We start from the raw sequence: 19,687 nt of genomic DNA on the forward strand, positions 1-19,687 counted from the left end.
CTGGGAGCATGTAATATCCTGATTCTCTGGACCTCAGCACAGCTGATGGTGCCTCTCCAGGGTGCAGGAGAAGGGGTCTTGACGGGGGTCTTCGGCGGTGGGCTGGGAAGAAAAACCAGGCTAGAGCTCCTAACAATAGTCAAGATCGTCTAGACTGTGTCCCCCGCCCCCTTCGTGTATTTGTTTCAGATCTGTCCTTTGCTTAGAATGCCACTCTTGGAGTGCTAAGGAAGGAAAGATCTGCCGTATTGCGTCTACTCCCTTTTCTCTCCCCTTTCCACTTGTGTCTCCTCCTGGAATTTATTCTCCTCAGAACGTTTGCCTCTACCTGCAGAATTAGACGCAGATGCTCCCCTTGGGTGGGTTGGGGAAAGCCACTGGTAACAGGCAGAATCCTTGTCCTGGAAGGCCTATTGCTATCTCCTTCCTGTACGTGGTGCCAGAAGGCCAGGTGGAGGAGACCTTGACAGGCAGCGAAGGCTGTAGCGCCTTGCCCCACTCTCAGATTCTGCCAGCATCCAAACCCTAGAGGCTTGACCTACAGCAAATGGCGATGGATTTTTCCAGAAAACTCAGAAATGGCTCTAAGAGGTGCTGACTAGGTTGCTTCAGTGGTGCTAACCTCTCCCTCGGGAGGCCAAGCAGACCTAGGAGAGATGGAGCTGGGACCCAGGGCGCACCCCTCCTCGGGTGGGAGCATCCAAGAGAGAATGGCTTTGCCTGCCCCCATCCTCATCCCCTCCCCTGCCCAGGACTCCTCGAGGGCTAACAGAGGCCTCTCTTTGTCCTTACCCAGCTAACTCCTAACTGCTTTGCTTCTTTTTTATTGTTTTCTTTTGTCGTGTTCCTGTTTGTTTGTGTTGCTGGTTGGCCTCGTGGCCTCGGGCTCCGGGTAGGATGAACTTTTAGACCTTCAGTTGCAAAGAAACCTAGAGTATTTGGATCAGCAGGTAGGCAGAGCTGGTGCCCCCCTTGCCACCCACTGGTCCCATGTCATGTCTCCCTCCTCCTACCCACCCCCCATCTTCCATCCATTTACAGCCTTTGTTGGCACAACCAAGACACAACAAAGTGGCTTATCTTTTGGTTTGCTCCTCTCACCCCTCCTCTTCAAAGCCCTGTAGGGCAGCTGGGAGTTTCCTGGGGAAAGGAGAATAATAAATGACCACCTGAATAATTAATACCACCTCATATTTCTCCAGCTTTCAGCCCAGATGGAACTACCCCCGGAGGCAGCTGGGGATTTGCATTTTGCTGGAGAGGAGACAGCAGCAGAGATGGGCCGAAGCTCTGTGTTTAGGCCTAAAATGATAGGGATTTAGTGCAGCCTGAATCTGGAGATTATCCTACCAAATTCCATGGGTTGTTATATTTCAGTTTGTAAAATGACCTGCCCTAGAATGATTTTAAAAAATAGTATTAATTCAGTGCATTTGTTAGTTCCTCTGCAAAGCACTTTTGCATACACAGCTCATGTTCTCCCGAGAATTCAGCCTGGTAGACCAAACAGGTATTATCAGCCCAATTTCACAAATAAGCAATAGGAAAAGGCAGTGACTAATCCCAAATCATATTGCTAACATGTTACAGAGGGAAGTGGCCGCCTGGGTCCCTGGCTCCTGCCGTTGGCCACTGGCTACCTGCCTTTTGAAGCTAAGGCAGCTGTGACAGTCACTGGGCTCAGACAGGCAAGGGGTCAGTATCTGGGCATTTATATGAGCTCATAGTTTTATGTCCAGATGTGTGCTACAAACAAACCATGGGGAACTTGGAAGCCTCTGACATTGTCCTGTGGAGGCAGCCAGAGGCGGTCGAAATAATAATAATAATAGCAGCTACTGTAACTAGGTGCTTCCTCTGGGCTCTGTACTGTTCTAAGCACTTTACAGATTCTAACTCTGTAATAGCTCTACTAGGTAGATGCTGTTGTTGCCCCCATTTTACAGCTGAGGAAGCTAAAGCGTAGGGAGCCTAAGTAACTTGCGAAGGACTCACAGCCAGAAAACGACAGAGCCTGGAAAGTGACTCCAGAGTCTGAGCTTTTGACCCATCTTACAGCTGAGGAAACATACCATATGTGAAGAAACTAGGGGCAAACCTCATCAGGAGTTCTTTAAAGTTGTGGGAAGAACCATAAACATGAAATCAGAGGATGTAGCTGTGACAGTCGGCTTTTACAGTCACACGTCATGTGCCCCATCACCCCAGTGGGCTTCAGTGTCTAAACGGCATCACCTGCATAGAAGACTGTGGGCTCTGGGAAGCACTAGATAGTGTGTATCAGAGTAGATACCCAACCTAGCTGTGCTTTAATCAGCAGGGACAGCTCCCTGCCCTCAAGGGCCTTGCATTTGAGTTCCAGAAGCAGTACTTGGCGCTCACGCTGTGAGCATTCCAGCCCCGGTGGGGACTCAGCCCAGGATGGCAGCCCAGAGCAGGCCTGGAAAGCACTCAATAATCCCAGCAGGAGGCAAGGTCTGCAGAGCTCAATGCCATCCACCTCCAGGCTCCTGGGCAGGTTTTCGTCACTGTGACCCATGTGGCTAGCTCTAAAAAAAAAAAACCATACCCGTTGCCATGCAGTTGACTCCAGCTCATGGTGACCCAGCGTGTATCAGAGTAGAATTGTGCTTCATAGGGTTTTTATAGCTGATTTTTCAGAAGTAGATCATCAGGTCTTTCTTCCAAGGCACCTCTGGTGAACTCGAATCTCTAACCTTTCAGTTAGGAGTTTACAGCTTTACCTATTTGTCCCACCCAGGCCTTTGGCTGGTTGTCTATTCTGTCTACAATGCCTGGCTGTCCAAGTATTCAATGAAGACAGTGGGGTTTCTTCCTGGGGCTTCTGTCCTCAAAAAGGGGCTGGGCCATTAGTCTGGGGGCTTCTGAAATAACCTTTTGAAGGACCCCCTCCTAGATAAAGGGTAATAGTCTTAAAAGGTAGTTTGGTGTGAAGAATCTAGACTGCATAGTCAGAATGCTGCACTCTAGTTCCAGCTCTGCCATTTACAAGGACATTTAAAAAAAAAAACACCTTGGAAATGTCATTTAGTCTCTCTGGGCCTTTGTGTTCTCAATCATAAAATGGATGTTGTAGAATCTGCCCTTTCCACCTCACAGGGTTATTGGGAGCATCTATGAGAACACTTCTCAGGCACTGGTGGAGGCGTGATGATGTCTGCTATTATATATATTTTTTCCCAAAACTCGAAGTATTAATTGAGCACTACTTACTGTATAGAGCACCGAGTTAGATGCTTCCGCATGTATTTTCTCTAACATTTTGGAGAAATAAGAGGTGAAACAGGGCAATCTTCTTAGAGGCAAGGACCTTGTGGGATGAGAGATCCCCAAAGCCACAGCGTGGATGGGAGCAGAGCAGGGTGAGAACATTCCTGATCCTTGATTACTTTGGATCCACTGCTTTGGAAAGGAATGAGATCAGTTAGTGCCCAGAAAGAGTCTGGGCCTCCCTTACCTTCTCACTGCCTGGTGTGTGGGTAGGTCTGCCTTGTTCCTTCCTCTGTACACACATGTACACCCCTCCATACACACCATACACACACATACACACACACTCACAATCCAAACACACCACACACAGGGTATGCCTCAGACATAGGCAGCAGACATAAACATATACACATACCACACTATGTACATTCACACATGCAAAACCCCATACAGTAAACACAATCTCATACACACACAGTGAAAATAAACTTGAGTTTGGATCCTTATGGAGAATGTGGTTGATGTCTTATTAACTTTTAATTCTTTTACAAAGACTCAACCTCATGTTACAACTGCTCTTTTGAAAGTTATTCCAGTCAAAATTTATATCATAGTAAATATAACTGGGTCAAAGAGGTGGGAAAATCAGATCCTATGAAAGCCTTTAAAAATGCCGCCAGCCCTGCAGATGAGGGTAGGTAGATGCCCCTGATCTTGTTCACAGTATGTGGAAATGAGGCTGTGTTTGGGCTACTGCCTAAAAGGGGTAAGAGGAAGAAAGGACAGTGTGGGTCCAACCAAGATTGGGCCAATAATGGCCAAAACCATAGGGAGCCCCCACCTGTGACCCTCACAGGGTCTTCCCCAAGATGCCCCTGTCCTCCCTCCGCTCACTCACTTCCCCTCCCAAAAGATGTTCCCTGCACAACTCCTGTCTCCTGCTGCTTTCTTCCTTAGAACAGTTGAGTTAAGGGGACACAGCCAAGGACATCACCAGTTTGCTTTCTGATGCTCTCGCTCTGGAACCAGTGGGGGGAAATGATGGCATTTCTGGTTGGTTTGGTTAGCCTGCCTTCTCTCTTTCTCTCCTCTCTCCCCTCTTTCTCTCTCCCCTTCTCTCCCCCACCTCACTGTTCCTTTCTTTTTTCATCTGGCAAATAGCCTTCCCCCTCCATGTTCCTAATGATCCTTGAAATATAAAGATAACATGTGTGGAGAGCAGTGTTCCGATAGCTGATGTCCCTCCCTTTAATCTCACTCGCTTGTTCTGGCCTCATTTGCTCCCTAGCGTCATCCAAGATCGTCATGGATGCTACCAGCCCAGCTCTGGAAACCGCATTTAGCCATCCTTTCTACTCTAGATCTAAGGGGTGGGCGGGGCTTGGGGAGAGGGACCTATACCTATGTATTTGTGAAGATCCATTCAAAGAGCAGGTCCCAGGTTTTCTTTTTGAATTGTTTCATTTAGTTCAGATTTTGGGAGATCAGCCTTCAAACTGCCCATATGCTCTTTGACCAAAGCAGTGTGAAAATTGAGATCTGGGGCAAGGAGATGACCACCTTGGCCAAGGTGGATGAGACCCACAACAGTTAAGCACCCAGGGAGACATCACCAGGCTGGGGCCTCTTTAGTGCTGTGAGCAAGGGCACAGTGGCCTCGCAGCTCCATTCCGTGCCTTTCCTTGGGGGCAGCTTCAGTGCTGGTCCCGAGACAGTTCACGAGGGGTAAGAGATGGGCGAGTTCAGACAGAGGGTGCTGAGGCTCCAGGAGGAGCTGCCCTTCCCTGTTTCCTGTAACCCAGCAGAGAGCGGCCTGCGTGGGGGGAGATGTATGTGCGTCTGAGTTTGAATCACCCCTTCCTTCCTCTGCTGCAGATGAGTGAGAGCGAGACTCTCATCAGTATGGTGAACCGCATGGTGGAAAATTCTTCCCCCAGGGCCCAACTCTTCATGCAAGTAAGACCTCTGCATGGCAGCATGGTCACTGTCAACGCCATCTCAGCTGCTTGCGCATGGTTGGGTCAACCCATCATCTGCCAGGCCTCATCTCCCCTGGAAACAGCCTCAGCCTAGTCTCCCTCCCTTAATTCCACTGTGTTGCCTCCATTCTTCATTTTCATGGACAAACCCAAGGCCCATTTCCCAAACCATCAAGAAAGCCAGAACCAACATTTCATGCCATGCCAGGGATTGCAAATCTGCTTTTTAATGTCCAGGGCTTCCCCTTTATATTTGCTATCTTATTGACAGTCATCGCTGGGGCTAAGGGTATGAGGGGTGTGATATAGGATCAAAGTTGTATAGAATGTGCTGTGGTTACTGGATGGGACCATCAAGGCTAGGCAGCATTTGCTGGATCCAGAGATGCTTCTGTATTTAGCCAATCCTGGTTAGGCATGAGCCCTAACTAATGTTCTATATATTAGGAAAAAAAAAAAAAAACTACTGCCATCAAGTCAATTCCGATTCATAGCGACCCTATAGTTCTTAAATGTTTCTGACACTCACTCCTACTATACTCCCATGTCCATGTCAAAACAACCAGGGGGTTAACCATTGTTCTCATGGTTGTTACCAACAAACCATCTGGAAGCTACATACCACTGGAGTCCTTCTCAGTGGTAGATCCTAGAGCTCAGGGGAGAGGGAATACAAGGCCTGCGCAGAGCAGTGTCTCTGAGATGTCCCCAGAACCAGCCTAGAACAATTGTACAATGGGGATCGTATCTTGGCCGGGACATCCCAGGCTTCCCAGCCAGGGGACAGAGAATTACCTCAGCTCAGATCCCTAGAACGGAGGCCACCAGAGATGATAGACCGCAGTGTCTGGCAAGAGGGGAGTGAGGGTTGTGATGTCAGCACTCCAGCCTCCATGCCCTCCTCCGGCCCCTGCTGCAGTAACCGACCTCATGTTCCTGCAGGTCCCTTCGTACTCAGAAGTGTTCCGGGACAGCCTCCACACCTTCAAGTTAAACGAGCAAGACACAGATGTAAGAGCAGCTCTCCCTGCTCCCTCTGTCCACTTCAGCCTTCTGCTGTCACGCTCAGCCATGCTCTCCTCTCGGGGGCTTGTCCTCCGCCCATCTTTCTCTCCTCTGGTGGCTCTCATACATTGGATTCATGTCCTGTCCCACCACAGAGACAGCATTCTGCTTACTTCCTCCTCATCCCCCTTCTTTTCTCTTTCCTACTGCCTTCTCACCGCACCTCCCAAGCTGACTATATGTGTTTCTCCATGGAGCTCAGGGCCTCTTGTCTACAGCAGTGGGATCTTCTTGTAACAGGAGCACAGACTTTGTTGGGAGATAAATCAGTCAGTCTACCTTGTGCCCAGCATGGCATTAGTTGTCACAGGTAACTAGAAAGAGGAATATGGTCCTGCCCCCTGCCCTCAGGGGGTGGCAGGGTAGGGAGAGTTGCCAGATGGCAGCATAGGATTCATGTGTAATGAACGGGACCAACAATAGGTTCTGCAGGAGTGCAGGGGGCGAGACCCAGTCGGTTGGTAGGTCAGGGACAAAACAGGTAGCGTATGAACTGGGCCCTGAAGTTAAAAGGCCAGAGAGTGAGATTTGGCTCAGTAAAGAAAGACGAAGGGGATATTTGAGGAATGGCATGGATGGAAGTGTGGATGAAGAAAAGCACAAGTCTTTCTACAAGAGGAGTTTGGCTAACCTGCCTCCCCATCACCCCTGGCCCTGCCTTGGGTTGCAGATCTGCCCAGCAGGCCTGGGAGAGGTTCCATCTAGAGAAGGCCTGGGTCTCAGAGGAACCTCAGCATCAGAGGGAGGAGGAGAAGGTGGTCCTGTGGGCCTGAGCAACCAGTTCACATTGTGCACTGCTTTTCCTGAAGTGCTTGTTCAGACACTTTGTGCACACCTCTAGCCATGCTGACCTAGCCAGCGAGGCCATATTGTCTCACCTCAACCCTTTGTGAATTGGAACCCCCAGGAGGATGGGGGTGCAGGAGTTTAACACTAGCTCTTCAGCCTTCTCCCCTTTCAATTCGACTCATTTCCTCAGAGATTAAACACATCTCCCCTCCCAATGGGACCTTGATGGGTCTCCTCTCCCGAGATGGAGACCCATCTTCCTGTTCCCAGGAGCTGGGCAATTAGGTCCTCCAAGGTCAAGATGAAGGCCAGGGCTCCTCAGCAGGGAAAGGAGATGGTATCCAGAGGCCAGGCCCTGCCAACCCAATTCCAGGTCTCCATCAGACAATGTCCTTCATCCCCATCTTTCTCCTTTCCCTCCTACTCTTTCGGGACCCCAGAAGCTGCTGGGCAAATTGTGTGAGCAGAACAAGGTGGTGAGGGAGCAGGACCAGCTGGTGCAGCAGCTCCGAGCTGAGAAGGTGAGATCCTGGGGCGGCCTTGAGCTGGAGCCGGTGGGTGGTGCTGGCTTGGAGCAGGTCCTGAGCTACTCTGTCCATCCTGACTAGGCCTGAGGTCTTTGTTCTTCCTTCAACTTTCATTCTACCCTTAATCAGAACTGCCGAAGCTCTCCTAGGGAGCTTAGCCAGTGTGAGGACAACCTCCGCTGTGCTGCCTGGTTGACCCTCAGATTTCTTGGGCCTCTGCTGTTAAAAACCCCAGAGAGGAGTTATCAGGGCTGCTCCCCAGCTGCTCCTCCTGCCTTTTCTCAGGAGAGCCTGGAAAGTGCCTTGATGGGAACCCACCAGGAACTGGAGATGTTTGGGAACCAGCCTGCCTACCCGGAGAAGCTGCTGCACAAGAAGGAATCGCTGCAGAACCAGCTTATCAACATCCGGGTGGAGCTATCTCAGGCGACCACGGTAACCGTGGAGCCAGCCTGTGGGCTACTCACCCCCTTTACTCCCCACCCCCATCTCCCTGTCAGCACCCAGACAAGAAAGCCACCCACTCCCTCCCAGACTGTGCCGTCCTGATCCAGAGTCTCCCCTGAGGGCAAGAGCAAGGTGCTCCTGCCTGGGAGGGGCATAAGCAAAGACCTCCCCACTGCCTTGCAGATAGACAGCAATCCTACCAGCCTGCTCCTTCCATGGAGTCTCCCCTGAGGAAACTGGCTCATTTCCCACAAATGATGTACGCACTGGAGGCATTCAGAACAGCACAAAAACAAAGGCTACTTATTTCCTTTGCCACTCTAACGCCTTGCTGCTTACTTCCTGTCCTCTCCCCTGGACACCCAGGGCCCTGCTGGAAATGTTGCTGCCCTGCTTATTTCCCAGTAGCGGCAGGGCAGGTATTCCAGTGCAGGTTGTATGGATAGTAGCTCTAAGAGGCAGCAGCGAAAGCTCCAGGGAAATGTGGCCCAGAAAGGAGAAAGGTCTCCAATTCCAGAAGACAAATATCTCCTTCAGGCTGTTTTCTTTTTGCCCCCACTTTTTTCCCCAACTTGGGGAGAACGGACTGGGTGTGAGAGCCCCTGGGTGGTGCAAATGGCTAAAACTCTCAGCTGCTAATTGAAAGGTTGGAGGTTCAAGCCCACCCAGAGGCACCTTGGAGGAAAAGTGTGGCAATCTCCTTCCAAAAAATCAGCCATTGAGAACCCTATGGAGCCCAGCTCTACTATGACACACACCCGGTCCTCATGAATCAGAACCAACTCCACGGCAACTGGTTTTTGTGGGGGTGATATCACCCCTTTCAGCCTGTCCACGTATCCAGAGAGGACTCTGTTTTCTCTTTATTTGGGTTTGCAACTACTCACCAAAGGTGGGAGGGTGGGTGGCTGCACTTCTTGTAAGGCCAGTGTTTGGCTTTCCCTCAGGGTGTCCCAGCCCTGTGCCCCTCTCCTGCTGTCTGCCAAGCCCTCCTCCCCAGACCTGGCTCTGGGCCCCATCCTAGGACAAGGAGGGACACTTCGAGTATGGCAGCATCCTCAGTGCCCCTCCCGCCTCCTTGCAGGCCCTAACTAACAGCACCGTAGAGTATGAGAACCTTGAGTCGGAGGTCTCTGCCCTACACGACGACCTCTGGGAGCAGCTCAATCTGGACACTCAGGTGAAGAGGGCTCCTGGGCAAGTGAGGGTTGGTTGGTATGTGGTCTGGGCCTCGCCCTTGTCATGTGGGGCAAAAGACTTCCTTTCTCATCATAGACATCTCAGAGATTTAGGACTAGAAATTGGTCCTGAGACGGAAGAGAAGGCTGGTGACCACTTAAAACAGACTTTAAGTTTCAGGAGGCAGATAATAGGCGATTCTTCTTCAGGGCTTCGAGGTCACAGGGAAAGGAGCTAAAGCCGAAGCATGGAGGATTTAGGTTAGATGTATAGATGTATATGGAGTCCCTGGGTAGTGCAAACCATTAAGATGCTCGGCTGCTAACCGAAAGGCTGGAGGTTCAAGTCCACTCAGAGATGCCTTGAAAGAAAGGTCTGGCAATCTACTTCTGAAAACTCATCCATCGAGCACCCTTGGAGTACAATTCTACTCTTATACATATGGGGTCGCCATGAGTCGGAGTCGACCCTACAACAACTTCTTTTGGTAGAGAGACACATAGGAGCAAAGCCTACCGGAGCACTCTATTCAGGGATTTTAAGATAGCAAAGAGGCTTTCCTTCCCAGGATGGGTTAGAAGGAGCCTGCTTAGAGGCAGCAGGACGGGCATTCGATCTTAGGGAATTCTTGTTCTTTGCTTCCCCGTCTTTTCTCTATCCAGGCCCTGCCTCTTCACTATATCGTTTTGCAGCCCCTGTCTCTCTGATGTAGTTAACACCTTGGTTTCCCCTCTTTTCCTCCTGTTTCCCTCCTGGTAACAAACTTACCACCCCAACTTTGCAGGGGTAAGGTGAAGCAGAAGCCTGAATGCCGCCATGTCCTGTGGCCAAGCCTTACTTTAAACACAAATATTTCAGGAGGTAGGATAACGTTGTGGTTCAGAGCACCAGATTTTGAGTCAAATAGACCCAGATTCAAAAGTGGTCACACTACTCGTTTAACATATGGTCTCGAGGAGTTGTCTCCTTTTCATCTCTAACGTGGTGTTAAGTGGTGCTCTTGTCTCAGAGCTGTCATGCAGCCTAAATGAGTTACTGGATGCTGAACACTTAGCCCAGTGCTGGGCACAGAGTGTTGCTAGAGAAATAGTAGTTATTATTTTTCAGAGTATAAACTATAATTGAATATAACTCATGAGTATTTAAGTATAACATTGGGTGTGGGTATTGCAAAAGGACTGTTTGGATGTGAAGAAAAACAATAAACTGGAAGCTCTTACCCCCTGGAAAACAGGCTACCATAAAGCTTCCGCTTAGAGGGGCCTTCACACTAAGACCACCCAGATGTCCCCTGAGCATGGGGGACTCAGGACATCTTCACCCTGTCTTGGTTCCGAGGTCCTGTTTTTATCTCAAGGGGCTCTTAACTGTAATAGCGGAGCCCCACCCTCTGGCAATTCCAGAACACTGTTTTGTAGAAGCCGAAGAGGCAGAGGCTGCCCATGAGAAAGATGGGCGCCCTGGCGAGAAGTGTGTGTATGTGTGTTTATTGTGTATGTGTGTATAGGTATGTGTGTATTGTATGTGTGTGTGCTGTGAGCGTGTGTGAGTGTATGTGTGTGTGTGTGTATGAATGTGTGTGAGCGCGTGTTGTGAGTGTGTGGGTGTGGGTGTGGGTGTATGTATGTGTGTATATTATGTGAGTGTGTGTGTGTTGTATGTGTATATTATGTGAGTGTGTATACATGTATATGTGTGTTGGGAGTGTGTATATCTGTGTGTGATTGTGTATGTGTGTGCGCACCTGCCTACTACTGGTCCAAAGTGTTGTTGGTCCAGAGATACCTGAGCTCCCGGCTGAGAAGGCAAGACTGGGACACGTAGCTGCAGCTGCTTTCTTTGACTTGCTCTTTGGCTGTCCCAGAATGAGGTGCTTAACCGGCAAATCCAGAAGGAGATCTGGAGGATCCAGGACGTGATGGAGGGGCTGAGAAAGAATAACCCATCCCGGGGCACAGACACGGCCAAGCACAGAGGTGGGCACCTCCTCAGCCAGCCTCCGGGGCTTCTGACCTCCCCAGAAATGCTCCTGTGTCTCTGGCCTCCATCCCACACCCACCAGCTGATACCTGTCTAGGCCCTCACACTGCTCAGAGCCAGTGAGGCCTTCTCAGAACTCCAGAATCTTCTGAGTCCCAGGATGGTAGGTAGGATGCTCCCTCATCTGCTGTCTCCCGCAGACAGACTAGAAATACCCCTCAGAGACACTGCTGACCTTGGTACTCTACCTTCCTCCCCAGAAAAGGTCAAAGAGCACTTGGGCTTCCCCAGCCCCTAAGGGCACAGGCCCACTGGTGATCGGTGATCACTGTCCTGGTGTTTCCTTAAGCCCTGGAACCTCAGGCTGGCTTTCTTGAACACCTCAGCAGCAACAGTTTCACGTCCATCCACCATCTTTCCCTGCCCAGCACACCTCTCAACAGCCAGCCTGTGACCCCAGCACCTGCAATGTGTCCCTCCAGTAGGCCCAGGGGGACCTGAGACTAAATCCTCCTTCTTGTATCCCTGGGTCTGGTTCTTTCCTCCCCTGTGGTGCTCATTCTCATACCAGGCCACACCCCTACTGCCTCCCTCATCTCTCTCCTCTTCTGTTTCTCCCAAGGAGGTGGCCCCTCCACCACCTACAGCTCCAACAGCCCAGCCAGCCCTCTCAGCTCCGCCAGCCTCACCAGCCCCTTGAGCCCCTTTTCACTGGTATCTGGCTCTCAAGGATCCCCCACCAAGCCCAGATCCAATGAGGTAAGCTGAGAAGATGGAGTAGAAGGTAGGTTGGGGAGGTGGGGAGGGACCAGATCCTCCTTTGCCTGAAATGACACATATTCTGTGTCCATTCCTTGTTCCCAGAGGCATCCAGGCCTAGGGGCTTTGGCTTTCTCTTGCAAGTAGTTATCCTCACACCCAGTTTTGTGACCTTCCCTCCAGATTTCCCCTTTACCTGTCCTCCTCTCCATCTGTCTTCTTTAGTATCTTTTCAGGGAAGTGTCTTCCTGAGCATCAGGAAGCAAAGATACTAAACACTTAATAGAAACTTAAAGCCAGGATTTTTCCAGAGGGTTGAGGGTCTGTGACGGGGAGCAGGTTCTTAGTCAGTCAACCAGCAAGTGTTTACAGAGCTCTACTATGGGTAAGGGATGGTATGAGGCCCTTTCAGAAAGGTATACACACCACCAGCCTCTCACTCAAGGAGCCCAGAATCCAGTGGGGAATCAAGATACAATCATAGTAATCAGCCAGCTTGTGGAACATGATAGTTTATGTCTCAGTATTGAGCCATATGGTTCAGACTGTAAATGCCTTGATGTTCCGAAGAGTGGGGAGAGGATTACTGACTAGGACAGGAGGCTAGAACTTAAACTGGGGCAGTAACACTTTGGAGAGTGTTCATTGCAACACTGTTCACAATAGCCAAAAGGTGAGAACAACCTAAATGTCCATCAACGGATGAAAGGATAAACAAAACATGGTCTGCACACACAATGGGATACTACTCAACCAGAAAGAGAAATAAAGTCCTGATACATGCCACCACATGGATGAACCTGGAAAACATGCTGAGTGAAATAAGTTTGACCCAAAAGGGCAAATAATGTATGATCTCAGTCATATAAAATTACAAGAATAGGCAAATGTGTAGAGGGGGTGGGGGTCATTGTTCATGAAGAATCAAATTTCTGTTTATGGTGATGGGAAACTTGGCAATGATTATGGGTGATGATTACACAGCATGATTAATGTATCACTAAATTGTACACCTGAAAAATGTTGAATTGGCAAAAGTTGTGAATATTTTTACAACAACAACAAAACAACAGAATTTCAATAGGCAGAGGAACAAGGGAAAGCCATTGCAGGCAGGAGGGATTGTGGGAGCAAAGGCACAGGGGTGGGAACGTGCCCAGCATGATGCTGAGAAAATGAGGGAAAGCTCTGGAGAAATGTGTATTGGGGAGCAATGGTGAGCAGTAGACGGGTGGGGGTCTCAGTTGAGGAGGGCCTTGAGGGCCAGGTGGAGAGTTAGCTCTGGGGTTGAAGCTCCATTCAGGCCAAGGGTGGGTAGTCCCAGAGGCCCGCCCTAGGTTTGCAGCCATGTTGTTATCTGCCTCCTGCTAACATTCTTTTCTCCTGCTCTCACAGTGGCTGCTCTTGTTCTTCCTAATGCTCTGGCTTCTCTCTGCCTCAGGAACCTGGCCCGCCTCGGCCTCCCCTCCCCAAAGCCTACGTCCCCCTGGAGTCTCCTCCAACCGTCCCTCCACTCCCTAGCGAGAGCCGTTTCTGGCCATACCCCAACTCCCCTTCCTGGCACCGCAGTGGCGAGACAGCCAGGGGTCAGGTACCCAGCACCCTTGGTTCCTGGAGGGTGGGGGCAGAGGGATGGGCAAAGGGCCAGTCTGGGGGCAAGGCAGAGTACTAGAATAAAGCAGTCATTTTCCCCGTTGGCATATTATTTCCCCAGCTGGACTCAGGAATAAGGGGCGGGATGGTTGAGATAGTCACACAGGTTCTCCTTCCCCTTTTTGCTTTCTGTGGACAATAGGAAAATGAGTTGCTGCCCTACTCACAGGCAGCCAGTGGTTGTGGGTGGTAGTGGTATGCCCCACCTCTGCCAGCATGACCAGCCAATGGGAATGGAATGATCCCCATCAGTGCCATTCCAATCCCATCCTCTGTCTTACCTACCTGCGACCCCAGTCCTCCTATATGCTCTCTCTCTCTGTCTCTGCCTTGCCTCATGTCCTCTTTGGGTCTCACGAGCCCCTGGAGTATTAGGATATAGGCTCTTTTCTCCCCTGTTACGGTTCTTTCTCTTGCCTGGATCCCTAGCCAACATCCAGGAGAGATGTGCAGTTAGGCTTGGAAGAGGTTGCATAGTGAGTAGAAACAGCCCCGTGCCTAAAATTGGGAGATGCAGATTCTCACTAGAGTCAGCTACTGGTAATATAGATTACCCTTGAGGGTTTACCAGATGAGGTGGGCAGAGCAGGTAATGTTACCCTGACTTTACAGATTTACGTGTCCTCTCTAGTTGGACTAGAACTGAAGTTTCTGACCTCTGGCCTAGTCTTTCTATTGTACTCTCCTCATTGAGACTTAGTCAACTGTACAATGGGAGGGTGTAGTTGAGTTGATGTCTGAGATCCCTTCTGGTCCCATGGAGCTGAAAGCCCTTTTCCTCCCCCTGCAATTCTGGTACCAAGGCCCAGTGGGTTCTCTTTGTTCAATTCTTGGGTGGGATCCTGGCGGACTCAGAGACCCTTGGCCTTAAAGCCCCCTCCACTGGCCATTCCTTGACTCTGGCTCATGGCAACTCTATGTTTCTCAGTGCTTGCCAAGAGAACTGGTTGGGTTGAGGGAACTTTCTCATGGGCCTTGAGACCTTGGTCCCCTAGATGGCCAAGCACTGGCCAGCTTAAAGTGATGTGGGTGGTAGGCTCCAGTGTATTCCCACCCACTTCCCAGGTGGAATACATAGAGTTTCTCTGTACCCTGTATCTTCAAGGCTTGAGCTTCAACCACTGTAAAACAAAGAAACATCACCGGGGGCCAAATGTCTGACAGTCACTCTAGCAATAGCCATCTTCCCATTTTCTCTTCCCAGCCCAAGGCAAACTACGAGCAAAGCAAAAAAAAAACCCACCAGGCATTACCCCTGGACATCCCCAGAGATATCAGCCTTGGGCCTCCTACTAGGCAAGAGGTGGAGGCGGACAAGCAGGCAGCTCTCAACAAAGGTACTTCTTAACCCGTCCACTCCCAGAAAGAGGGCTGGGGTTGAGAAAGGAGCTCTGGGTGCTCATTTGCACCCAAAGAGAGTGCTTACCCATCCCGGGCCTTTAATCTTCGTGGGGGCAAGACTGAGCCTCTCTCTGAGAAGCACTTCTTCTGTCTCCATGCAGTTGGTATTGTACCCCCTCGAACAAAGTCACCCACTGATGAAGAGGTGACCCCAAAAACAGTTGTGAGAAGGACTGCCAATGGGCTCGCCAATGGACTAGCCTCCCGGGTAAGTATCTACCTGCAGGCTCTGAGAGCTTGTGTGGGCTTGAGCTAGGCTAGAGCCCAGGGGCCTGTGTTTACCCATCTGTCACTACTGATCAAGGAATCCAGGGCTGGGGGAGAAAGGTAGAACAAGCAGGAGGAGGGGCAACAGCCCACCAGAGGAGTTCTCCTTCGGGGAGACTTGTCAAGGAACAAGGAAAGCATGCATAATAAAGATACAAGAACATGTAACACTCTTATAGTGTGCCGATGGATGACTCACAAAGGAGGGAGTGCAACAGAAATCAGTGGTCAGAACCAAATGTGCTGACTCAAGGCAATGTATTAGTTTCCTATGGCTGCTGTAACAAATCACCACAAACTAGGTGGCTAAAACAGCAGAAATTTATTCTCACACAGCTGTGGGGGCCAGAAGTCTGAAACTGAGGTGTCAGCAGGGCTGGTTCCTTCTGGAGGCTCTGAGGGAGAATCCGTTCCATGCCCTCTCCTAGCTTCTGGTGGTTGTTGGCTGGCAATCCTTAGCATTCCTTGGCTTATAGATAGATCACACCAATCACATGCCTTCTTCTCTGTATTGTCGCCTCCTTTTCTGCCTCTTATAAGGACACCCATCATTGAACTTAGGGCCCACCCTAATCCAGGATGATCTCATCTTGAGTTTCTTAACTTCATCACATCTGTAAAGACCCTATTTCCAAATAAGGTTCACAGTTACGGGCACTGAGGGTTAAAACTTCAACGTATCTTTTTGAGGCTACTGTTCAACACTCTATAGCCTTGCCCTCTGGCCCTCCAAAAGAAATGTCCATTCCCACTTGGAAAACACATTGACCCCATTCCAACATTCCCAGAAGTCTCAACACATCACAGCATCAACTCTAAATCTAAAATCTCATCTAAATAGCATCATTTTGAAAGTCCCAAATCTCATGATCAAAATCATCTACATCAGGTATGGGTGAGACTATGGGTATGATCAATCCTGGGGCAAAATTTCTCTCCGTCTTTGGATCTGGGAAACTAGAAAACAAGGTGCCTGCTTACAAAACAAAATGGTGGGGCAGGGATAGGATAGACATTCCCATTTCAAAAGGGAGGGATTGGAAGAAATAAAGGGATCACCAATCCCAAGCAAATTCAGAATTCGGCAAAACAAATTCCATTAGGTTTTAAGGCCTGAGAATAATCCTCTGTAGCTCGCTCCTCTGCTCTCTGGTCCTGTAAAGGCTCTGCCCTCTGGGCCCATGGAGATTCCATCACCCCTACCTCTGGGTCTGCCTTTCTGGCCTCCGTCTCGGCATCTGTAGCCCTGTCTGCCCTCAGAGGCGTTGATTTTGTTGTTGTTGTTTTTCTTTCTTTTTTCTCTTTCTGAAAGGATAGCACATTTTGCAGCTATTAGCCCATTTCCTGCCAATAACATCTCAGAAGTCCAACCACTTTTTGTCATTTCATTTCATGTGTTTTTTTCAGGCCAGGCTAGCAGTGTTTTTGCTGATACAATGTTCTGAAAAACCTTGTGAGTCTCCTGTGTATGTCAAGGGGATCCATGCCATTAGACAAGAGGATTCTCCACAGATCCTTGCTGGACAACTCCATCTCTATTTCTGGCTTCTGCTGAGATGGTTGATTGGATCTATGAGTCACACACATAATCTCTTCAGCAAAAGGTTGCCCAGACACACCCTTGGCCTGCTTTCCAGTGCACACCTTCTCCACAGTGAATTTCCTAATTGTAGCATTTTTTGCAACCTGGATAGTCTGAAAACCTCCCAAATCAAATACTGGTTCTTCGTTACTTAACAGTTTCTTCCTTAGTTTATCTCTTTCTTCTCACATTTTACTAAAAGCAGCAAGGAGAAACCATGCTGCTCTACTAACACTTTGCTTGAAAATCTCCTTAGCTAAATACCTGAGTTCATCACTTATAAGTTCTGCTTTCCACCCAACAATAGAATACAATTCAGCCTAGTTTCTACCACTTTATAACAAGGGTCACCTTTCTTCCAGTTTCCAACAACATGTTCTTCAGTTCCTTCTGAGACATCACCAGAAGCACCTTTAACATTCATATTTCTACCAGTATACTGTTCCTGACAATATATGTAGTCTCTAAGCTGATAAAGCTTTTCTACTTTGCTTCTCACTTCCTTTTGAGCCCTCACCGGAATTGCCTTTAACATTCACATTTCTACCAACTGTCTTTTCAAGGCAATCTAGGCTTTTTCAATCATGGTGCTCAAAATTCTTCCAGCCTCTACCTACTATCCAATTCCAAAGCCATTTTCACATTTTTAGGTGTTACATCAGTACCTCACTTCCCAGTACCAGAATCTGTATTAGTTTCCTAAGGCTACCATAACAAATTACTACAAACTGGGTGTCTTAAAAAAAACAGAAATCTATTCTCTAACAGTTGTGGAAGCCAGGAATCCAAAAATCAAGGTGTCAGCACAGTTGGTTCCTTCTTAAGGCTCAGAAGGAGAATCTGTTCCATATCCGTCTCCTAGCTTCTGGTGGTTGCTGGCAATCCTGGTTGTTCTTGACACATAGATGCATCACATCAATTTCTGCCCCTATCTTCATATGCCTTCTTCCGTGTGTTACTGTCTCCTTTTCTGCCTCTTACAAGGACACCCATCTTTGGGCTTAGGGCCCACCCTAACCCAGATGATCTCATCTTGAATTCCCTAACTTAATTACATCTACAAAGACCCTATTTCCAAATAAAGTCACATTTACAGGCACTGGGGGTTAGGACTTGGACATATCTTTTTGGGGCCACGATTCAACCCATTATAGGTAAGCTTCCCATAGAAGGGAAATTTTAACAGAGTACAGCAGATAGAAAAGCTGGGTGGGTGCTGAGGCACCTGTCAGAGCCCCACTCTCCCACTGCAGCAGGAGCGCCCCAAGAGTGCTGTGTTCCCTGGTGAGGGGAAGGTCAAGATGAGTGTGGAGGAGCAGATTGACCGTATGCGGCGGCACCAGAGTGGCTCTATGAAGGAGAAGCGAAGGAGCCTGCAGCTTCCGGCCAGCCCAGCTCCTGACACCAGCACCCGGCCCACCTACAAAGTGGTAGGGTCCTCCCAGCCACCTGTAGAGGGGGGCTTGGCATCTGTTAACATTGCCCACTCCCAGGACACAGCCTGCCTAGGTCAGGGAGGCTTGAGAGGGAAGGGACCCTGGGCACCTGGGAGAACTGGAGGAGGCTTCTTACCATAAAAAAAAAAAAAAAAAAAAATAGGGCAGGAGAATTATTTCAACAAGTGCTTCCCTTTTTATGTTTAAAGAAAAATAACTCACAAAACAGAATGATGATTATTTTTGTTGAAATGAATCATTAAAAACCCAGTTAATGGAGAACAGTATAAAATCTACCACCTGGAAATAGCCATCACTTAAAAGTATTTCCAGAGTTTCCTGTGCTTAGCATTGGGCTGGGCATACTCACTGTTGCATGGTGCAAAGCAGCTACAGACCCCTTTCATGTTATATTGTTTAATCCTTCCAACAACACTGCATCAAGAATTACTATCCCTGGTTTACTTCTGGGAAAACAAAGTCGGGAGAAATGAAATGATTCTAGGCCACACAGCTATTAAGTGACAGAGCTAGGAATAGCCCAAGGCATCTGCCTCATTTTTCTTTCCACTGAATTTCAGAAATGCAGAAAAATTATAACCTCTAAGTTTGTCCTCCCAAAAAGTTTACATTCCAGTTGGTGGATTGGAACTTCTATAATATGAAACAATTGGAGATCAGTACAAGGCAAAGTGACTCAACTGCCTAAAGTATATGGCTCAGAATGAATACGGGATCTAGCTCATTGCAGAGTGACAAGTACTGATAGGAGATATTGATGCGATTTTTGCCTCTGGGCCTTTGAAGGTGGGCAGGCTTTGGGTAAGCAGGTTGGAAAGAGGATAGCTCTGCAGTCGGGGGCAGTGGGGTGGTGGCCAGGTTGGGTGTGCTGAGGCAGGGACGGCGATGATACTGGCATGGTTAGGGCTGCCTGGTGCCATGGGTAACAGTGGAGGTACTGCCGGCAATGGGGATGAAGGCCCCGAGTGATCCTGACGGTGCTGGCCCCTAGGTGCGCCGTCACCGCAGCATCCACGAGGTGGACATCTCCAACCTGGAGGCAGCCCTGCGGGCAGAGGAGCCTGGCGGGCAGGCCTACGAGACGCCACGGGAGGAGATCGCCCGGCTTCGCAAGCTGGAGCTGGAGCCCCAGCACTATGATGTCGACATCCATAAGGAGGTAACTGGAGGCTGGGAGGGCAGCGGGGGGGAAGCCCAGGGAAGGGTATGGCTGGTGACCTCAGCCCCTCCGCAGCTCTCCACCCCAGACAAAGTCCTCATCCCCGAGCGGTACGTCGATTTGGAACCTGACACTCCCCTGAGTCCCGAGGAGCTGAAGGAGAAGCAGAAGAAGGTGGAGAGGATCAAGACCCTCATTGCCAAATCCAG

General features: G+C 49.4%; 1 protein-coding gene across 21 annotated transcripts in view; it reads left to right on the forward strand.

Annotated features, from left to right (window-relative positions):
• PLEKHA6 (pleckstrin homology domain containing A6) overlaps positions 1-19,687 on the forward strand; it is a 200,422-nt gene that overhangs the window by 169,782 nt on the left and 10,953 nt on the right. For 18 of the 21 annotated variants that reach the window (XM_064273345.1, XM_064273349.1, XM_064273350.1 and 15 more), the window contains 11 exons: positions 6,156-6,224; positions 7,508-7,588; positions 7,880-8,029; positions 9,126-9,221; positions 11,085-11,196; positions 11,823-11,959; positions 14,817-14,949; positions 15,115-15,221; positions 18,116-18,292; positions 19,311-19,478; positions 19,554-19,687. In XM_064273345.1, the coding sequence (XP_064129415.1) occupies positions 6,156-6,224; positions 7,508-7,588; positions 7,880-8,029; positions 9,126-9,221; positions 11,085-11,196; positions 11,823-11,959; positions 14,817-14,949; positions 15,115-15,221; positions 18,116-18,292; positions 19,311-19,478; positions 19,554-19,687 (1,364 nt within the window). The remainder of the gene's footprint in view (positions 1-6,155; positions 6,225-7,507; positions 7,589-7,879; positions 8,030-9,125; positions 9,222-11,084; positions 11,197-11,822; positions 11,960-14,816; positions 14,950-15,114; positions 15,222-18,115; positions 18,293-19,310; positions 19,479-19,553) is intronic. The other 3 variants (XM_064273344.1, XM_064273336.1, XM_064273339.1) reach the window with 2 other exon arrangements.

The sequence above is a fragment of the Loxodonta africana genome, chromosome 20, assembly GCF_030014295.1.
Source record: "Loxodonta africana isolate mLoxAfr1 chromosome 20, mLoxAfr1.hap2, whole genome shotgun sequence".
Taxonomy (NCBI): domain Eukaryota; kingdom Metazoa; phylum Chordata; class Mammalia; order Proboscidea; family Elephantidae; genus Loxodonta; species Loxodonta africana.